Below are 20474 nucleotides of genomic sequence, written 5' to 3'. Positions count from 1 at the left end.
GAAAGCCAATCCTCTTCGAGTATTTAATAACGAGCCAATGGCATGAAAATGCCTTGGGGCTGCGGAATTTGCATGCGTAACTCCGCCCCACCCCATGGGTATAAAAGGAGGAAGTGAACGCAACCGCAGTATGTCTTCGCTGAGGAGCCAAGAGACCTCTTCACTCCTAAAGCCATTTCTCACTGACAAGACTCTTCGAGACGAGTGTCCTCTTCAGTGTTGGTGTGACGGCGGTACCCAGCGAGATTCTGCATCGCCTGCGATCTGAGCAGTGGTCTGCCAGACTTTGCGCTTCTCCCTGGACGCCTCAGCGCTGAAAGACTGAATTTCCTCCTCTCTTCTGAAAGAGCTGCACGCGGCACGTCTTTTTAAAGATGGTTCGCCCGTGTTCTTCTGGGTGCGGTCGATTTATGTCGTCATCTGATGGTCACGATCGCTGCTCTGTGTGTCTGGGCATTCAACATGCAGCAGCGGCGTTCGTGGATGACTCAATACCGCTACGGTAGCATATATCAACCATCAGGGTGGTCTACGCTCACGTCGGTTGTCGCAGCTCGCTCGCCACCACCTGTTATGAAGTCAGAAGCACCTGAGGTCCCTTCGTGCAGTTTACATTCCAGGAGACCGGAACCTGGCGGCCGACGAGCTGTCACGGGTTCGCCCTATCTCCGGCGAATGGCGACTCCATCCCCAGACGCTCCAGCTGATTTGGGACCAGTTCGGGGAGGCACAGATAGACCTGTTCGCCTCTCGGGACTCGTCCCACTGCGCCCAGTTTTATTCCCTGTCCGAGGGCACGCTCGGAACAGACGCACTGGCGCACAGCTGGCCGCGGGGCCCACGCAAGTATGCGTTTCCCCCAGTGAGCCTTCTTGCACGGGTGTTGTGCAAGATCAAGGAGGACGAGGAGCAGGTCTTGTTGGTAGCCCCTTACTGGCCCACCAAGACGTGGTTCTCTGAACTGATGCTCCTCGCGACAGCACCTCCTTGGCCTATTCCTCTGAGGCAAGATCTACTCAGAGACGGGGCATCCTGTGGCACCCTCGTCCCAAACTCTGGAGGCTACATGTGTGGCTCCTGGTCGGGACGAGGCAGGTTTGAGTTCGCTGCCACCTGCGGTGGAGGCAACCATCACTTCCGCTACAACATCGTCCATGAGACACCTCTTCGTCAACTGGTGCTCTTCCCGGAGAAGACCCCCGGAGATGTTCGATCAGTGTCGTGCCTTCCTTCCTGCAAGAAGGGTTGGAGCGTAGGCTGTCGCCCTCCACCCTTAAGGTTTACGTCGCAGCCATTGCAACCAGGAGACAGCACTCCTGGTTGCATTGGCCTCCTTCAAGAGGGTAGGGGACCTGCACGCATTCTCCGTTGACGAAGCGTGCCTGGAATTTGGGCCGGCTTACTCTCACGTCTCATGATGCAGGGAAAGGTAAGTTTATGGGAAAGCACGACCTGGTCATCAGGTTCCTGAGGAGAGTGGGAAGGCTAAATCCGCCTCGCCCTCCCCTCGTTCCCTCTTGGGACCTCTCAGTAGTTCTAAGTGCTCTGCAGAGGCCTCCTTTTGAGCCTTTGCAATCGGTAGAGTTAAAGTTTCTGTCCATGAAGACAGCACTCCTGGTTGCATTGGCCTCCTTCAAGAGGGTAGTGAAGCGTGCCTGGAATTCGGGCCGGCTTACTCTCATGTGATCTTGAGACCCCGGCCTGGATATGTGCCCAAGGTTCCCACCACTCCCTTCCGGGACCAGGTGGTGAACCTGCAAACGCTGCCCCTGGAGGAGGCAGACTCAGCCTTGGCACTGCTCTGTCCGGTACGTGCGCTGCGCACCTACGTCGACAGAATGCGGTGTTTCAGGACCTCAGACCAGCTCTTTGTCTGTTATGGGGGGAGCCAGAAGGGAAGGACTCTCTCAAAGCAACGGCTGTCTCACTGGATAGTGGACACCATTGCTTTGGCTTACCAACAGCAAGGTCGACCGTGCCCCCTTGGTGGCCCACTCCACTCGGAGTGTGGCTTCCTCTTGGGCTTTAGCGCATGGCGCCTCGCTAACAGACATCTGCAGAGCTGTAGGCTGGGCGTTACAAACACCTTCGCGAGATTCTATAATCTGCGAATTGAGCCGGTGTCCTCTCGCGTACTCTCTCCCGCCAGTACTGGACCCGCTTAGGTGTCTTCGCTTGCTCGCCATTCCACTCCTCGGACTGGGTAAGTGCGATATTCTTCAGTTGAGTCTTCCTTTGAAGCCCTGAGTCCTCCAGCACTCATGATGCGGACACCGAAAGGGTCTCCTTGCGTTACGTCTCCTTGCCACTTCTGCTGTACCGCTGGGTAGACGCAGAGTTCAGTCTTGGCTCCTCAGCGAAGACATACTGCGGTTGCGTTCACTTCCTCCTTTTATACCCATGGGGTGGGTGGAGTACGCTATGCAAATTCCGCAGCCCCAAGGCATTTTAATGCTTTGGCTCGTTATTAAATACTCGAAGAGGATTGGCTTTCTATGCGAAACCCCCATTCTCCGTCATTCTGACGTAACGTCTCCATTCCCTACTCAGGGAACGAGGGTTACATTCGTAACCGAGACGTTTCGTAATAATGTTTGTGTTTATAATGAAATGTTTCACCTTTTTATTTTTGAAAGCTTGAGATAAAATAAATATTTTGATACCATGTTTCAGATCCAGTCATGTTTGTGAAATACTTTTGAGAATTGTATTATTAAATATTCTTTTTGACTAACATGAGTGACATCAACGGAGATTAATATTTATTAGTAGGATTGATATGATGGAACTGAACCAAAAAAAGTCAATACTGTAAGGTTGGTTTCACGTATTGAATGTAGGAAGAATAAAGAGGTCAAGATGACATAAATTTTATAATATTTTATTTTAATATTCCATGAGGTTCACTTGTTACTAAAGTTTTTGCACAAAAAACTTTAATTTTAGAGACTGAACACCAGTGGGCGGAGCTTATAGTGAGATGAGGTGTAACTATTGGTCCATGTCTCGCTCTGGAGGCGGGCATATGCAAATGTATGATGTCACAGATCCCGCTGTTTTTGGAGCTTGATTAAAAAAAAACTCTGTTTATAATGAGGACGTTTGAATCAAGATGTTTTAACGAAATAAAGACCTTTTATATGCCATAATAAGATCAAGGCAAATTTTAATTCTCATTAAGACATGAATAGCCAAAAATGACTGAGACAAACTTTGTGAACATTTGTTTTTATTAAACAGCTCTCTTAAAAAAGTATTTTAGCAATATATATATAAATTAAATTTTGCAGAAATATTAGAATAGTCCCATAGAAAAACGTGCACCAAACAAAGTTAACTTACACGTGTCAAACATTGACATATGACATTATGATTTTTTTAACACACCTGAGCACAGTTAAAGCTGATTGTATTGTAGACGATTGTATGACTTCAGTACAGGATGATTGATTGGTTCCGTGTGAAAACGGTGTCTTATGATGAAGGAGTGTGTGAGGAAGACGACGATCTGAGATTATGTGAATTTCTTGATGAAGCGCAGCTTGAGGTAAGCAATTACCAGGAAAATGAAGGTCATGATTGCCAGAGCCAAGTGATTCTGCCACAAACCCCAGGCTGAATTATTGATGCCCTGATCCATCAGGAACTCCTCGCCTGCGGTGCAACTGCCATGAGAACAAACCAGACGTCAAAACTATTATTAATACCAAGTGTTCACTGGATTGATTTCATATTAATTCAACTGAATTCTATTAAAGTCCTCCTGTGGTGTAAATCCAGCGTTTAATGTTGTTTATGTGTGTATGTGGTGTTTTTAATCCGCTTTAACACACACCATGTGTAAGTTGATAAGTGGACAGCATTGCTGAGTATTTCCTCCTTAAAACTGCAGTGAACCAAAGACAGTCTCAAAAACACACTTTGAAATCGCTGGTGTTTCTGACGTCACAAACCACCTTGTAACCAATCAGATCAACGTGTGATCGCCAACTAGTGGATCTCTGAGTGAGTGGAGGTGGGGCTCATTTGAATATTAATAGAACCACGTATACTAAATGAGGCAAGGGTGTCGAATTACATTCAAGATATTTAAAGGCAGATTTTTTTTTTTTTCAAAGGAAAACCCATTTACAGTATAGCTGTCATTTTGGTGATCAGTTTTAAGGGTTTTATTTGGGTAATTTAGTTACTCACACTCTCTCTGGCGTGCCGGTTGTGTTCCTGGTGTCACAGAAACTGAGGCCGGTGAACTCGTTGATTTGCAGAGCCTGAAACAATCATCATCAACCATAAATAAACATGATTTCTTCTGCATTCAATAAATCAAACAGCAAGTGTTTAGTGTCAGGGTTCTTATACTTAAAAAAAAAGAAGTCCAAAAATATTGCTTTTTTTTTAACCGGCTTGTTATTTAGTTCACCTTCATGAACTGCAATAATTACCACTGAAATCAACATTAATACAAACTGGATGAGTAAAGTTTTATAACGAAGCCCTGTCTGAAAGTCTTAAATAACTGAGTGAAATAAGTTAACCTGATTTAACACGTAGCTAAAAACGAATCAATACTTTCCACAAAAAGTTACTAAATAAACTAATGTTTTCCTTTGCTAATGTTTTCCTCTCCCCACGGGGTCCGGCCGGGCTCAGCCCGAAGGAGCGACGTGGGGCCGGCTTCCCGTGGGCTCACCACCTGCAGGAGGAGCCGTAAGGGGCCGGTGCAGAGAGGATCGGGCGGCAGTCGAAGGCAGGGGCCTCGGCGACCCGATCCCTGGACACAGAAACTAGCCTTAGGGACGTGGAACGTCACCTCGCTGGCGGGGAAGGAGCCTGAGATTGTGCGTGAGGTTGAGAGGTTCCGACTAGAGATTGTCGGGATCACCTCTACGCATGGCTTGGGCTCTGGAACCACACTCCTTGAGAGAGGATGGACTCTTCACCACTCTGGAGTTGCCCAAGGTGAGAGGCGACGAGCTGGTGTGGGTTTGCTAATAGCCCCCCAGCTCAGCCGCCATGTGTTGGAGTTTACCCCGGTGAACGAGAGGGTCGTTTCCCTGCGCCTACGGGTCGGGGATAGGTCTCTCACTGTCGTTTGTGCCTACGGGCCGAACGGCAGTGCAGAGTACCCGGCCTTCTTGGGGTCTCTGGGAAGAGTGCTTGAAAGTGCTTCAACTGGGGACTCCGTCGTTCTACTGGGGGACTTCAACGCTCACGTGGGCAACGACAGTGACACCTGGAGGGGCATGATTGGGAGGAACGGCCCCCCCGACCTGAACCCGAGTGGTGTTCAGTTATTGGACTTCTGTGCTAGTTACAGTTTGTCCATAACGAACACCATGTTCAAGCATAAGGGTGTCCACCAGTGCACGTGGCACCAGGACACCCTAGGTCGCAGGTCGATGATCGACTTTGTGGTCGTTTCATCTGACCTGCGGCCGTATGTCTTGGACACTCGGGTGAAGAGAGGGGCAGAGCTGTCAACTGATCACCACCTGGTGGTGAGTTGGATCCGATGGTGGGGGAGGAGACTGGACAGACTTGGCAGACCCAAGCGTACTGTAAGGGTTTGCTGGGAACGTTTGGCCGAATCTCCTGTCAGAGAGATCTTCAACTCTCACCTCCGGCAGAGCTACGACCAGATCCCGAGGGAGGCTGGAGATATTGAGTCTGAGTGGACCATGTTCTCCACCTCCATTGTCGAAGCGGCTGCTCGGAGCTGTGGCCGTAAGGTCTCCGGTGCCTGCCGAGGCGGCGATCCTCGAACCCGGTGGTGGACACCGGAAGTAAAGGATGCCGTCAAGCTGAAGAAGGAGTCCTATCGGGCCTGGTTGGCTCGTGGGACTCCGGAGGCAGCTGACAGGTACCGGCAGGCCAAGCGGACTGCGGCCCGGGTGGTTGTGGAGGCAAAAACTCGGGCCTGGGAGGAGTTCGGTGAGGCCATGGAGAAGGACTGAATCGGCTGGCCTCGAAGAGATTCTGGCAAACTGTCCGGCGCCTCAGGAGGGGGAAACAGTCCCCAACCAATGCTGTTTACAGTAGGGGTGGGCGGTTGTTGACCTCAACTGGGGATGTCGTCGGGCGGTGGAAGGAATACTTTGAGGATCAACCTCAATCCCGCCGTCACGTCTTCCATTGAGGAAGCAGAAGCTGAGGGCTCAGAGGTGGACTCGTCCATCACCCTAGCTGAGGTCACCGAGGTAGTCAAGAAACTCCTCTGTGGCAAGGCACCGGGGGTGAATGAGATCCGCCCTGAATACCTCAAGTCTCTGGATGTTGTGGGGCTGTCTTGGCGGTCGGGGACAGTGCCTCTGGGATGGCAGACCGGGGTGGTGGTTCCTCTTTTTAAGAAGGGGGACCGGAGGGTGTGTTCCAACTACAGGGGGATCACACTTCTCAGCCTCCCTGGGAAAGTCTATGCCAGGGTACTGGAGAGGAGAATACGGCCGATAGTGGAACGTCGGATTCAGGAGGAACAGTGCGGTTTTCATCCGGGCCATGGAATACTGGACCAGCTCTATACTCTCTACAGGGTGCTGGAGGGTTCACGGGAGTTTGCCCAACCAGTCCACATGTGTTTTGTGGATTTGGAGAGGGCATTCGACTGTGTCCCCCGAGGCGGCCTGTGGAGGGTGCTCCGGGAATATGGGGTCCGGGGTCCTTTGCTAAGGGCTGTCCGGTCCCTGTATGACCGAAGCAGGAGCTTGGTTCGCATTGCCGGTAATAAGTCAGACTTCTTCCCGGTGCATGTTGGACTCCGGCAGGGCTGCCCTTTGTCGCCGGTTCTGTTCATAATTTTTATGGACAGAATTTCTAGGCGCAGCCAGGGGCCGGAGGGTGTCAGGTTTGGGGACCGCACGATTTCGTCTTTGCTTTTTGCGGATGATGTTGTCGTGTTGGCCCCTTCACACCTTGACCTTCAGCATGCACTGGGACGGTTTGCAGCCGAGTGTGAAGCGGCTGGGATGAGAATCAGCACCTCCAAATCTGAGGCCATGGTCCTCAGTCGGAAAAGGGTGGTTTGCTCACTTCAGGTTGGTGGAGAAATCCTTCCTTAAGTGGAGGAGTTTAAGTATCTTGGGGTTTTGTTCACGAGTGAGGGTAGGATGGAACGGGAGATTGACAGACGGATCGGTGCAGCTTCTGCAGCAATGCAGTCGATGTACCGGTCTGTTGTGGTGAAGAAGGAGCTGAGCCGTAAGGCAAAGCTCTCAATTTACTGGTCAATCTACGTTCCTACTCTCACCTATGGTCATGAGCTTTGGGTCATGACCGAAAGGACAAGATCCCGGATACAGACCCGGCCCCGGATGAAGCGGAAGAAGATGTATGCATGCATGTATGTATGTATATATGTTTTCCTTTGCGTTACTTTTTCTCATCTTTGGGTTGCTTCTTTGTTTCTAAATAACAAAAAGTTCTCATTTTTCTTGTGTTACGTAATAAAAAAATTTGTTGTAAATAAAGTAATCTGATTATGTCACTCGTGTCACTTCTGCTGCGTTACTCCAACACTTTTCAAAAAAACCTTTAGCATTTTGCTAACATGTCTCTAGCATGATTTACCATTGCTGATGTTTTAACATGTTGCTTGCATGATTCATGATGTTGCAAGCATGATTTAACTACACATTGCTAACATGCTTTAACATGTTGTTATCATGATTTAACATATTGCTAACATTTTTTTGCATATTGATAACATGATTTAACCTGTTGCTAGCATGAATTAACATTGCGTTGACAAGCCAACATAACATACTTAAAGCAATGTTTTATATAGTTAAAAAATACTTTTAGATATTTTTTTACATCTAGTCTTTCAATGATAGTAAAACGACACTGCTGCGTGTCAGAGTATGCCAACTTAGGGCAGTTTGAGACACCAGCTCTGATTGGACACTCACAGCGAGACCGTAACGAGGAATACTGAAGTACTTCAACCAGTTCAACCAATTAGCCACACTGGGGAGATTCACCAGCAGCCCAGAGAAGATCTACACACACACACACACACACACACACACACAGAGAGAAATAACAAACAATGTTAAACTAAACACAGATGTATTTATATTAACATTACATGTATTTTAGATCAGCCAAAATCACACAGCTGATACACACTCTGAACACCGATGTCTTTTATTATGTTATCTTTGATTTAAGTCTACAATTTATATTTATAGCCATGACGATAGCCGATCATTCAGAATGATATCTGCTGATACCGCTGACACCGCAGCCCGCGAGCTTAGAATAATCACTGTTATCGGTGATGGTGTGAACAGCCCTTTAGTTGTTTTAGTTTATGATGAGCATGAATGTGTGTGTGTGTGTGTGTGTGTGTGTTTACCATCATGAAGACAAAGCTGATGGTCAAAAAGATGTTAGCAATGGCCACCACCGTCTGATCCGCAGAGATGGCCAGAGTCAAGGAAGTCGCCGTGTACGAGACCATCAGGATGGAGAATAAGAAGATTAAGAACGCCTCCACAGATGCCTTCAGGCCTGGAGAACCAATCACAACACAGCATCAGAGAAGAAACCACTATCACTCACTCACTCACAATAACTCACTATCACTCTTTTACTCACTCACTCACTATCACTCACTATCACTCACTCACTATCACTCTTTTACTCACTCACTCACAATAACTCACTATCACTCTTTTACTCACTCACTCACTCACTCACTCACTATCACTCACTCACTATCACTCCTTTGCTCACTCACTATCACTCACTCACTATCACTCTTTTACTCACTCACTATCACTCACTATCACTCTTTTACTCACTCACTATCACTCACTATCACTCTTTTACTCACTCACTATCACTCTTTTACTCACTCACTATCACTCTTTTACTCACTCACTATCACTCTTTTACTCACTATCACTCACTCACTATCACTCTTTTACTCACTCACAATCACTCACTATCACTCTTTTACTCACTCACAATCACTCACTATCACTCTTTTACTCACTCACTCACTATCACTCACTATCACTCACTCACTATCACTCTTTCACTCACTCACTCACTCACTCACTCACTATCACTCACTCACTATCACTCTTTTACTCACTCACTATCACTCACTATCACTCTTTTACTCACTCACTATCACTCTTTTACTCACTCACTATCACTCTTTTACTCACTATCACTCTTTTACTCACTCACTATCACTCTTTTACTCACTATCACTCACTCACTATCACTCTTTTACTCACTCACAATCACTCACTATCACTCTTTTACTCACTCACAATCACTCACTATCACTCTTTTACTCACTCACTATCATTCACAATCACTCACTATCACTCACTCACTATCACTCTTTTACTCACTCACTATCATTCACAATCACTCACTATCACTCTTTTACTCACTCACTATCACTCACTATCACTCTTTTACTCACTCACTATCACTCTTTCACTCACTATCACTAACTCACTATCTCTCACTATCACACACACACACACACACACACACTACCACTCACTAACTCACTCATTATCCCTCACCATCAGTCACCCAATTCAATTTCAATTCAAATTTGATTTGCTCTATTAGCATGACTGTGTAACACAATGTTGCCAAAGCATCAACATATTATATATAAATAATAAAACAAACAAGTAAATCACTCACTCACTATCACTCACTCACTAACTCACTTACTATCACTCACTCACTATCACTCACTCACTAACTCACTTACTATCACTCACTCACTAACTCACTTACTCACTCACTATCACTCACTCACTATCACTCACTCACTAACTCACTTACTATCACTCACTTACTATCACTCACTCACTATCAGTCACTCACTAACTCTTTCACTCACTGACTAACTCACTCACTATCACTCACTCACTCACTCACTCATTTTCAAATAATCAGTCTTTCACTCACAATCACTCACTATAACTTACTAGCACTCACTCACTAACAGTCACTATCAGTCACTATCTCACACACACACACACACACACACACACACACACACACACACACACCGATCATCCAGTAGGCCACACAGCTAAAGATGATGACAGGGATGGTGCGCAGCATGATGATGTCAGACAGAAGCTTCGACAGAAAGTACACAGACACTCTGTAGTAGCCGCTGATGTACTCGTGCCTGAGACACAACAACAACAACAACAACAACAACATGACATATCACTCAAATATCACAATTATAGTCACAATAGTAACTGTACATAAAACATCACAAACCAACGAAACAAGATCACTGCCGCTAATAAACGGAGCACTCAACGTATAATATTTAGGTGGAAATTATTTCACCCCTGTAAATTGCGTGTGTGTGTGTGTGTGAGAGAGAGAGAGTGTGACTGTGTGTACTTACACAAAGAGTTTCCTCTCTGTGATGAAGAGTTCAACTGCTGAAATTGTATTAAAGCACTGATTAGTAGTGATGAAGAATAATGCGCCCATCCTGAAACACAAACACACACACAATTGGAGTTTTTCTTGAGATGCTTCAGCGTCTGTTCTGTAAATCAAACACTGGTGAATGTTTCGTACCGGTTCTGAATCCCACTCGAGTTTAACTTCAATCCGAAAAATATCGCTCCAACAACCAGAGCCAGGAAGATTATGACCCCGATCTGGAGGAACAATACTCACATTAATATAGAAACGCCAATAAAACTTTCTAAATGACAATAAAAATAATACTTTTTCTTTCATAATTATGAGATAAATATTTGAAATTATGACTTAAAAAGTTAAACTATTAAAAAGATATACCAAGTCTAAATTATTATTATACAATTCTAAATAAACTTATAATCAAGATATATAACCAAGTTCTTAATCAAGTTATAATGACATTAAATGTTGAAATTATGATATGCTAATTAAATTGACAAAATAAAATTTTAAATTGACATTCTAATGATGACATAAAAAGTTTAAATGATAACATGACTAATGTTCTAATAACTAATCTCTCGTAATTATGACTTCAGAGTCACAATTAGTACGTCACAATTTCAACGCTTTGATGTGTTCAGCTGTCGAGCGCCTGACCTGAGCGAAGGAGGTCTGTGGGTTGAGCATCAGGTTCCGGAAGGTTCTCTTGAGGACCCAGTTGAACTGGTGGAAGAAGGACGTGCTGTAGGTGACGGTTCTGGTTTTGATTTTGACCCCAATGCTGTTCTCCTGACCCTGAATGATGCGATCCAGTTCACCTTTGGTGTGTTTGAAGCTGGAGCTATTCCTGTATTCCTCCACTAAACGATCCGCGATGCCCTTCAGAGACGAACTCAGCTGATCCTGGTCCAGTTCTGGCATTCAAACGCATGTAGAGACTCAATCATTCAATTTGAAATTGACTTAAATACTGATAATGACATAAAAAGTTGAAATTATGACATAACAAGTCTAAAGTATTAAATAAAATTCAAAATCGACAAATAGTTATAATTATGAAATAAAAAGTTGAAATTATGACATACTAAGTTAAAATTACGAAATAAAGTTCAAAATCGACAAATTGTTCAAATTACGAAATAAAAGTTTAAATTGACTTAAATTCTAATTATGACATAAACGTTTAAATTATGACATAGCAAGTTTAAAAAAAGAAATAAAATTCAAAATCGACAAATTGTTAAAATTACGAAATAAAATTTGAAATTTACTTTAATTCTAATTATGACATAAAAGTTGAAATTATAACATACCAAGTCTAAATTATGAAATAAAATTTAAAATCGACAGTTATAACTATGAAATAACAAGTTGAAATTATGACATGCTAAGTTAAAATTACGAAATAAAATTCAAAATCGACAAATTGTTAAAATTACGAAATAAAATTTGAAATTGACTTTAATTCTAATTATGACATAAAAAGTTCAAACTGACATATCAAGTCTAAATTACGAAATAAAATTTAAAAGACAAATTGTTATAATTATGAAATAAAAAGTTGAAATTATGACATAGGCTACAAAGTTAAAATTACAAAATTTTTAATTAATTCAATTCTAATTATGACAAAATTTTGAAATTGACATACCAAGTATAAAATACGAAATAAAATTCAAAATCAACAAATAGTTGTAATAATGAAACCAAAAGTTAAAAATTATGCATACTAAGTAAAAATTACAAAATAAAAGTTGAAATTATGACATAGAAATTCTAAATTATGACATACCAAGTCTAAATTATGATTATGACATACCAAGTCTAAATTACGAAATAAAATTAAAAATGGACAAATAGTTATAATTATGAAATAAAAAGTTTAAATTTTGACATACTAAGTTAATTACATAATTTGAAATTGACACTCTAATTATGACATAAAAAGTTGAAATTATGAAATAAAGTCTATGTTAGGAAATAAAATTCAAAATAGACCAATATTAGGCCTGTCATAATTTCAAATTTTATTTTATTACTTAAAACTGAAATAAAAATTAATTAAAGCTAAATAGAAATACTTAACACAAAAAAACTAATTACAAAAGAATAAAAGAAAGTTAATAGAATTTAAACTACTAATAAAATGAAAAATAAAATTATGAAAAAAAATAATTGTCTCATGATATTTCTTAAGGAAATATTATATAGTAGTAGTATATATTCATTCAAATTAATTCTTTAAAATAAGCTAAATGTTAAACATTAAAATCTGCATATTTGTGATAATTTTTTACCCTTTAAAAACTGCTTTTTCCCTGTAATCTTATTAAAAGTGTGCTTCAACTTTCATTTCAAATTCTTCAATTTGATCAATTAATGTACGAATAAAAAATACTTTTCTCATGATATTTATGAATGATGTATATTAAATTGTAGTAAATATTCATTCAAAATTCACTCTGATAATATTATATATCCACTGTGATAATATTATATATCACTCTAGTGTGTGTAGATATTATTTGACCATTATTATTTTACTAAATAATGAAATAATAATAAACGGTTCTTGACTAAAAAAAAGCATCAAAGTGGCCGTTATACAGCGAGACTGGAGACACACAGAAGGGAAGTTTGTGTGTGTGTGTGTGTGTGTGTGTGTGTGTGTGTGTGTGTGTGTCGTACCCTCATTGTTGTGTAACTTGTTGAGAGTTACAGCCGTCGAGTCTCCGTTGATGACATCCAGGAAGAAATCAGCAGGGTTGTTATGAGGTTCACAGGTGTATCCTGACATACAAACAGAAGACATGAGAGTGAGTGTGTGTGTGTGTGTGTGTGTGTGTGTGTGTGTGTGTGTGCGCGTGTGTTCTCACCGATCTCACTGAAGTACTGCAGGGTGTCCTGAGCCGGCCCGTGATACACCAGCCTTCCTCCCACCAGGAGCGTCAGGCTGTCGAACAGACGATAGATGGAGTAGCGCGGCTGATGGATGGAGAGGATGATGGTGCGACCGTTGAGAGCCATTCTGAACACACACACACACACTTAAATAACACAATCTCTGTTTATGTTCATCTCAAAACATACACACACTTACACTAGAATTTTAGACACAACATTGACTGTTTTTGTTCTGCTTTAACAGCGATAATGATCTGTTATCATCAAGCTACTGGAGTGCCTCAGGGCTCAGTGCTGGGACCGCTTCTCTTCTCCATCTACATGTTATTAGTAGGACCTGTCAATCAGAAACATGGTTTCTCCATCACTGGAGTGCCTCAGGGCTCAGTGCTCACTCATTGAGACATTAAGACACCTGCTGCCACCTACTGGTGCTTTAGTTTTGTGTTTAAAAGAATCATTCTTTCCCCAACATTTCTTATTTGTTAGGGTTAGTGTGTGTGTGTGTGTGTGAGTGTGTGAGTGAGTGAGTGAGTGTGTGTGTGTGTGTGAGTGAGTGTGTGTGTGAGTGAGTGTGTGTGTGAGTGAGTGAGTGAGTGAGTGTGTGTGTGAGTGAGTGAGTGAGTGAGTGAGTGAGTGAGTGTGTGTGTGAGTGTGTGAGTGAGTGAGTGAGTGTGTGTGTGTGTGAGTGAGTGTGTGTGTGAGTGAGTGTGTGTGTGAGTGAGTGAGTGAGTGTGTGTGTGAGTGAGTGAGTGAGTGAGTGAGTGAGTGAGTGAGTGAGTGAGTGTGTGTGTGTGTGAGTGAGTGTGTGTGTGAGTGAGTGAGTGAGTGAGTGAGTGTGTGTGTGTGTGAGTGAGTGTGTGTGTGAGTGAGTGTGTGTGTGAGTGAGTGAGTGAGTGAGTGCGTGTGTGAGTGAGTGAGTGAGTGAGTGAGTGAGTGAGTGTGTGTGTGAGTGAGTGTGTGTGTGAGTGAGTGAGTGTGTGTGTGAGTAAGTGAGTGTGTGTGTGTGTGTGTGTGTGTGTGTGTGTGAGTGAGTGTGTGAGTGTGTGAGTGTGTGAGTGAGTGTGTGTGTGAGTGAGTGAGTGTGTGTGTGAGAGAGAGTGTGTGTGTGAGTAAGTGAGTGTGTGTGTGAGTGAGTGTGTGAGTGAGTGTGTGAGTGAGTGTGTGAGTGTGTGTGTGTGAGTGTAAACACACTTCTTCAGCAGCATGAGGACAGAGTTGGCAGTGCTGGCGTCGAGGCCTGTTGTCGGCTCGTCCAGGAAAAGCACTGACGGATCGATGATCAACTCCATGCCGATGTTTGTCCTCTTCCTCTCTCCTCCCGAAATTCCACGAATCAGCTGCGTGCCCACCTGTGAATCAGCCAATCAGAGCAGCAGTGAGTCAAAGCCACGCCCTCTGAACACAATCAGCAACTACAACACTTTGTTACTAACAGTTTGTTAAATTTCTCACACATACACAATTTTTACTGTATTTTTAGTGTATAATAATTAGGGTTTGAAATTAACACCGCCAACCGGCTAACTCTGTCAAATCACGAGCCAATTCGGCGTCTTACTTATTATGTGTACTCACTTTGCTGGGAAGTAATATAATATATCATATAATATAATATTAATAGTAATATTAAATACAGCATTTTAAGCAGAATCTGCTCATATCTGGCTTAGGTGAACACACACGTCTCTACTCGCAAACAAATAATTTAATTTGCATTGAATAGCAAAGAATAAAAAGCATTTGGTTAACAGAAAACATTGTTATTTTCCAGCATCTTATCATTTTTTTATGTTCTTTGTACTGTATTGATCGGTCATCCTAAAACACATTTGGGGGATGAAAGAGGAAGGACTGGATGACAGGATTGTGTTTAAATAAGAGTGTATGAAATCCAAATATATATATATATATATTATTTCTTCTTTTTTTTGCTAGTAGAAGCTCTGAGAGGCTTGTAACTTAATTTAGAAGCCAAATTGGCCAGCATGTGAAAAAGTTAATTTCAAACCCTGTGTAAAATGATTATAACTCCTGAAGTGTGTGTCGTGTGTTACCCGTGAATCTGCCACTTTGGTCAATCCGAGCTCCTGGATGAGTGTCTCCACCTTCTCATCTTTCTCTCGTTGTTTGATCGTCTTCGGGAGCCGTAAAGCGGCTGAGAAACGCAGATTCTCCCGTACGGTCAGCGTCCCCATGACCACATCATCCTGACACACACACACACACACAGTTTGAGACGGAAGTGCGAGTGTCTCCTGACACAGCTGGCGTGATTTGAGATTAGATTAAAGAGTTATTCGATTTATAGGATTTCAGACTTCAGAAGAAAATATTCCAGGATTTTCTCCATATAATGGACTTCAATGGGGTCCAAACGGTTCAAGGTCCAAAAGACAGTTTCAGTGCAAACTGTTTAAATGTCTTTAAACGACACCAGACGATGAATAAGGGTCTTATCATGCGAAACGATCGGTTATTTCAAAACTTATTCCAAAAATGTAACTTTTCTAAGGACAAATGCTAGCCTTGCTCTATTCTGTGAGGCGTGTTTGTAACGTCACGTAATACGTAATTACGTTCAAAAGGTCACGGGCGACGTAGCCGGAAGTACAGAATCAAAATCGTCCGACATCGTTGTTTTAACTTTTAATTCCTTTTTTTGTAAACGGCGTTTGAGTTAGTTTGCACGTTCAACCTATGCGTTCAACTTGTAAACACTGACTCTGTACTTCCGGCTACGTCGCCCGTGACCTTTTTTTGAACGTAATTACGTATTACGTGACGTTACAAATGCGCCTCACAGAATAGAGCAAGGCTAGCATTTGTCCTTGGAAAAGTTACATTTTTGGAATAAGTTTTGAAATAACGATCGTTTCGCATGATAAGACCCTTATTCATCGTCTGGTGTCGTTTAAAGACATTTGAACAGTTTGCACTGAAACTGTCTTTTGGACCCCATTGAAGTCCATTATATGGAGAAAATCCTGGAATGTTTTCATCAAAAACCTTCATTTCTTTTCGCCTGACGAAAGAAAGACATGGACATCTTGGATGAGATGGGGGTGAGTAAATTATTAGCAAAAGTTTTTTCAAAAGTGAACTACTCCTTTAAGATCCTTTATTTTTAAGTGTGTATGGAAGGAAAACAAACTAACCTGCACTCCTACGAGTGTTGTGCCTGAGCGCGTTCATATTTTGAGTTCATGAGATTTGGGTTTGCCCAGTGTAAAATGGATTGTGGCGATAATAATTAAAAAAAAAAACTATGAAATAGTTCATTTTTTGGAACCGTGAGCTTATAGTTAAAAATTGTGAAGTATGAACTATGAACTGAACTTGTCGGATGAACTTGAACTTGGTTCATGTAGAAAGTGAACTTTCCCAACACTGACTACTACTATAATCTTAGTCAGCAATCTCACAAATGCCTTAGTCATGAAACGCGCTGTACAGAAAAACCAGTTCAACTTCCTCTTTTTAATGCTAGAGTTATGTAATCTTATTTACAGTCCAAATATCAAACATTTCTTAAATCAAGATGCATTTACTAGATGAGTGAAATGACATAAGATATTGTGTCCTGTTTTCTGGGGAAATAAATAAAAATTAAGTGAGTTTTTGCTTAAAACGAGCAAAATTATCTGCCAATCGGGAGAGAAAATAATGTTAAGATTATTTTTCTCACTCCATCGGCAGATCATTTTGCTTGTTTTAAGCATCAACTCACTTCATTTTGATGAATCCTCCAGATAACAGGATATAGTATTCGATGGGTTGTCTGTATGAATAGGATGTGCTTGTTTGCTGGTGTGAGTTTATACCTGCACTACATATCCCGACAGACACTTGAAGTTTGGAGGCTGAGGCGCTCCGTCGATAAGAACCTCTCCGGAAAGACCAGCGGGATCCTTACGGGCCGCCAGCACATCCAGGAACCTTCATTACAACATGGAAACAACATCAGCGACACGTCTGCTTTTGGGTCATGTTTCATGTCTCGGTCATGTGATCCCCTGTTTTAGTCATGTGATCCTGCCATGTGTCCCTTGTCTAGTCTTGTGTATTAAAGGCCTCATGTTTGCCATGTGTATTTATCAAGTCATGTTTGTGTAACCACTGTTGGGAAGCGCTCTATTCCTGTCCATGTTTTGAGTTCATGCCATTCTTTTACACTGCAAAACATACTTTTCTTACTTACTATTTTTGTCCTGTTTCCAGTCCAAATATCAAACATATCTTAAATCAAGATGCATTTACTAGATGAGTAAAATTACATAATAAAAATGCTGATTGTATAAACACAGACCGAGAGACAGATAGACAGACGGATAGAGAGATAGACGGATAGACGGATGGACGGATGGACAGATAGACAGATAGACAGACAGACAGATAGACAGACAGACAGATAGATGGATAGTCAGATAGACAGATGGATAGACGGATAGACAGATAGACAGATGGACGGATAGACGGATAGACAGATAGACAGACAGACAGACAGACAGATAGACGGATAGACAGACAGACAGACAGATAGACAGATAGAGAGATAGACGGATAGACGGACAGATAGACAGATAGACAGATAGACAGATAGACAGATAGACAGATAGACAGACAGATAGACAGATAGACAGATAGACAGATAGATAGATAGACAGATAGATAGACAGATAGATAGATAGATAGATAGATAGATAGATAGATAGATAGATAGATAGATAGATAGATAGATAGATAGATAGATAGATAGATAGATAGATAGATAGATAGATAGATAGATAGATAGATAGCTAGATAGATAGCTAGATAGCTAGATAGATAGATAGATAGATAGATAGATAGATAGATAGATAGATAGATAGATAGATAGATAGATAGATAGATAGATAGATAGATAGACAGATAGACAGATAGACAGATAGACAGATAGACAGATAGATAGATAGATAGATAGATAGATAGATAGATAGATAGATAGATAGATAGATAGATAGATAGATAGACAGATAGACAGATAGATAGATAGACAGCTCTTACGATGATTTCCCGCTCCCGGTTGGTCCTAATATGGCGTTCAGTCCCGGCTTCATGATGCCACTGGAGAAAAAGACACACAGAATTATGTAATAATCATCATCACCTCATTTTCTTCTTCATTCATCATTATATATTTAAATTAAACCAAATATAAAACACACACACACACACACACAGGAATCTGATTGGATGAGCCACAGCCGAAGCGATCATGAAATGCAGTTTCTTTTTGGAAGACCAGAATATTTGAATCTATTATATCAATCACGTACAAACAGATGAAGGCGACGAGTCATAATTAATATTCCTCCTAATCCCCTGACGCGGCCGATAGCGGAGCGCATGTCCAGGATCATGAAGATTTAACTATTTCATCAGTTCACACGAGGAAATAAACATCAGCACTTATAAAACACACACACACACACACACATGCCGGACTAGAATATCTGCTAAACAATGTCACTCTCATTATAGTGGAAATGATTTCATTAAGATTTCAAAAAGAACATTTAGAAAAAGTGCAATTAATAATGTACATTTCTGAAATTATAAGATTATAGTTTTTGCTGTACTGAATGTGTCAATTTTAAGAAAAATTATGAAAAATCAAATATATATATATTAGGGCTGAGGCTGTGCAAAAATTAATCGATTAATCGCATCCAAAATAAAAGTCTGTGTTTACATAATTTATTTGTGTGTGCTGTATATAATTATTTTGTATATATAAACACTTATGCATGCATGTATATATTTAAGAACTATTTGCGCTTAAATTCTGTATATATATATAAATACATAATCTATATTATATAAATATAAATATTTTATATATGAATAACACATTTTCTTAAATATATACATGCATGTGTGTGTATTTATATATACAAAATAATTATATACAGCACACACAAATATATTATGTAAACACAGACTTTTATTTTGGATGCGATTAATCGCAATTAATTTTTCCACAGCCCTAATATATATATATATATATTCTGTCAATCATGTCTATTGTGTTGTGTGTGTGTGACAAAACATGCATACTAAACAAACAACATGCATACTAAAACATTAAATAAAAACACCCATAAAAGCACGCATTAACAACCGTTTATCAAATGTCTTATCGCAAGAAACATAAAAAAAAACTTAAATAAACATAAAAAACATGCATACTAATACACAAAAACAAAGCCTGCATACAAAAACATACACACAAAAAAATATAAAAAAAACAAGCATACAAAAAACAAACCCAAAAATCATGCATCATCTTTGCACAATAGTAACTCCACACTAATTTTCAACTAATTAAAATATAAACTAATGTTTTAAACTTTTGTTATTTGTCGAGTGGCCGTGGGATAAGCGGGATGAGTACTCTTCGAGGTGTCCATTGTCCAGGTATGAATGGACTTGGACGGAGGCAGCCGTCCTCCACGCTCACGCCTCGCCATAAATACCCGACAATGGACACCTCGAAGGGCATTAAACTTGTTGTTTGTTTTATTTTTCCAAATGTGTTTATTTCTATGTTTTATTGAAAAGAAAGTATGTTTTTATGAAAAGGCGCAGCAACTTACTTGACATCGATGAGGATGTTCTTGCGCGTGACCGTCCTCTTGCAGAGGAAGCCGCTCTTCATCTTCACATTATAGTTGATGTCGTGAAAGCTCACGGTCGCTCCTCGCCGGGACGCTGAGAAGGACATTCTGGTGGACACGTGTTTTGGGGACACATGATTCTCCAGACCCTGGACGCTGGTCAGCTGAACAACCGTATCTGCCATCGCCAACCCTGAGGAACAGCAGAGCAACATCATCAGCTTCACTGGAGCTTTACTGGAGCTTTACTGGAGCTGTACTGGAGCTTTACTGGAGCTATACTGGAGCTATACTGGAGCTATACTGGAGCTATACAGGAGCATTACTGGAGCTATACTGGAGCATTACTGGAGCTATACTGGAGCATTACTGGAGCTATACTGGAGCTATACTGGAGCTATACTGGAGCATTACTGGAGCTATACTGGAGCTATACTGGAGCTATACTGGAGCTATACTGGAGCTATACTGGAGCTATAC

General features: G+C 41.6%; 1 protein-coding gene across 1 annotated transcript; it reads right to left on the bottom strand.

The window, feature by feature from the left end:
• Nucleotides 1–3213: 3213 nt before the first annotated feature.
• LOC120494710 (broad substrate specificity ATP-binding cassette transporter ABCG2) lies at nucleotides 3214–20213 on the bottom strand. The gene is made up of 15 exons (XM_089124483.1): nucleotides 19974–20213; nucleotides 18382–18441; nucleotides 17160–17274; nucleotides 15393–15545; nucleotides 14530–14687; nucleotides 13308–13459; nucleotides 13120–13221; nucleotides 11089–11345; nucleotides 10582–10664; nucleotides 10403–10492; nucleotides 10047–10171; nucleotides 8354–8508; nucleotides 7905–7994; nucleotides 4195–4268; nucleotides 3214–3665 (listed from the first exon to the last, which is right to left on the bottom strand). The coding sequence occupies exons 1-15, from the start codon at nucleotides 20210–20212 to the stop codon at nucleotides 3515–3517; spliced, it is 2004 nt and encodes a 667-aa protein (XP_088980609.1). The 5' UTR covers nucleotide 20213; the 3' UTR covers nucleotides 3214–3514.
• Nucleotides 20214–20474: the final 261 nt, after the last annotated feature.

Source organism: Pimephales promelas, chromosome 20 (assembly GCF_988280905.1).
Source record: "Pimephales promelas chromosome 20, fPimPro1.hap1.1, whole genome shotgun sequence".
Classification (NCBI taxonomy): domain Eukaryota; kingdom Metazoa; phylum Chordata; class Actinopteri; order Cypriniformes; family Leuciscidae; genus Pimephales; species Pimephales promelas.
Note: the sequence above shows the minus strand (reverse complement) of the source record. Positions and strands in the feature narration are given on the sequence as shown.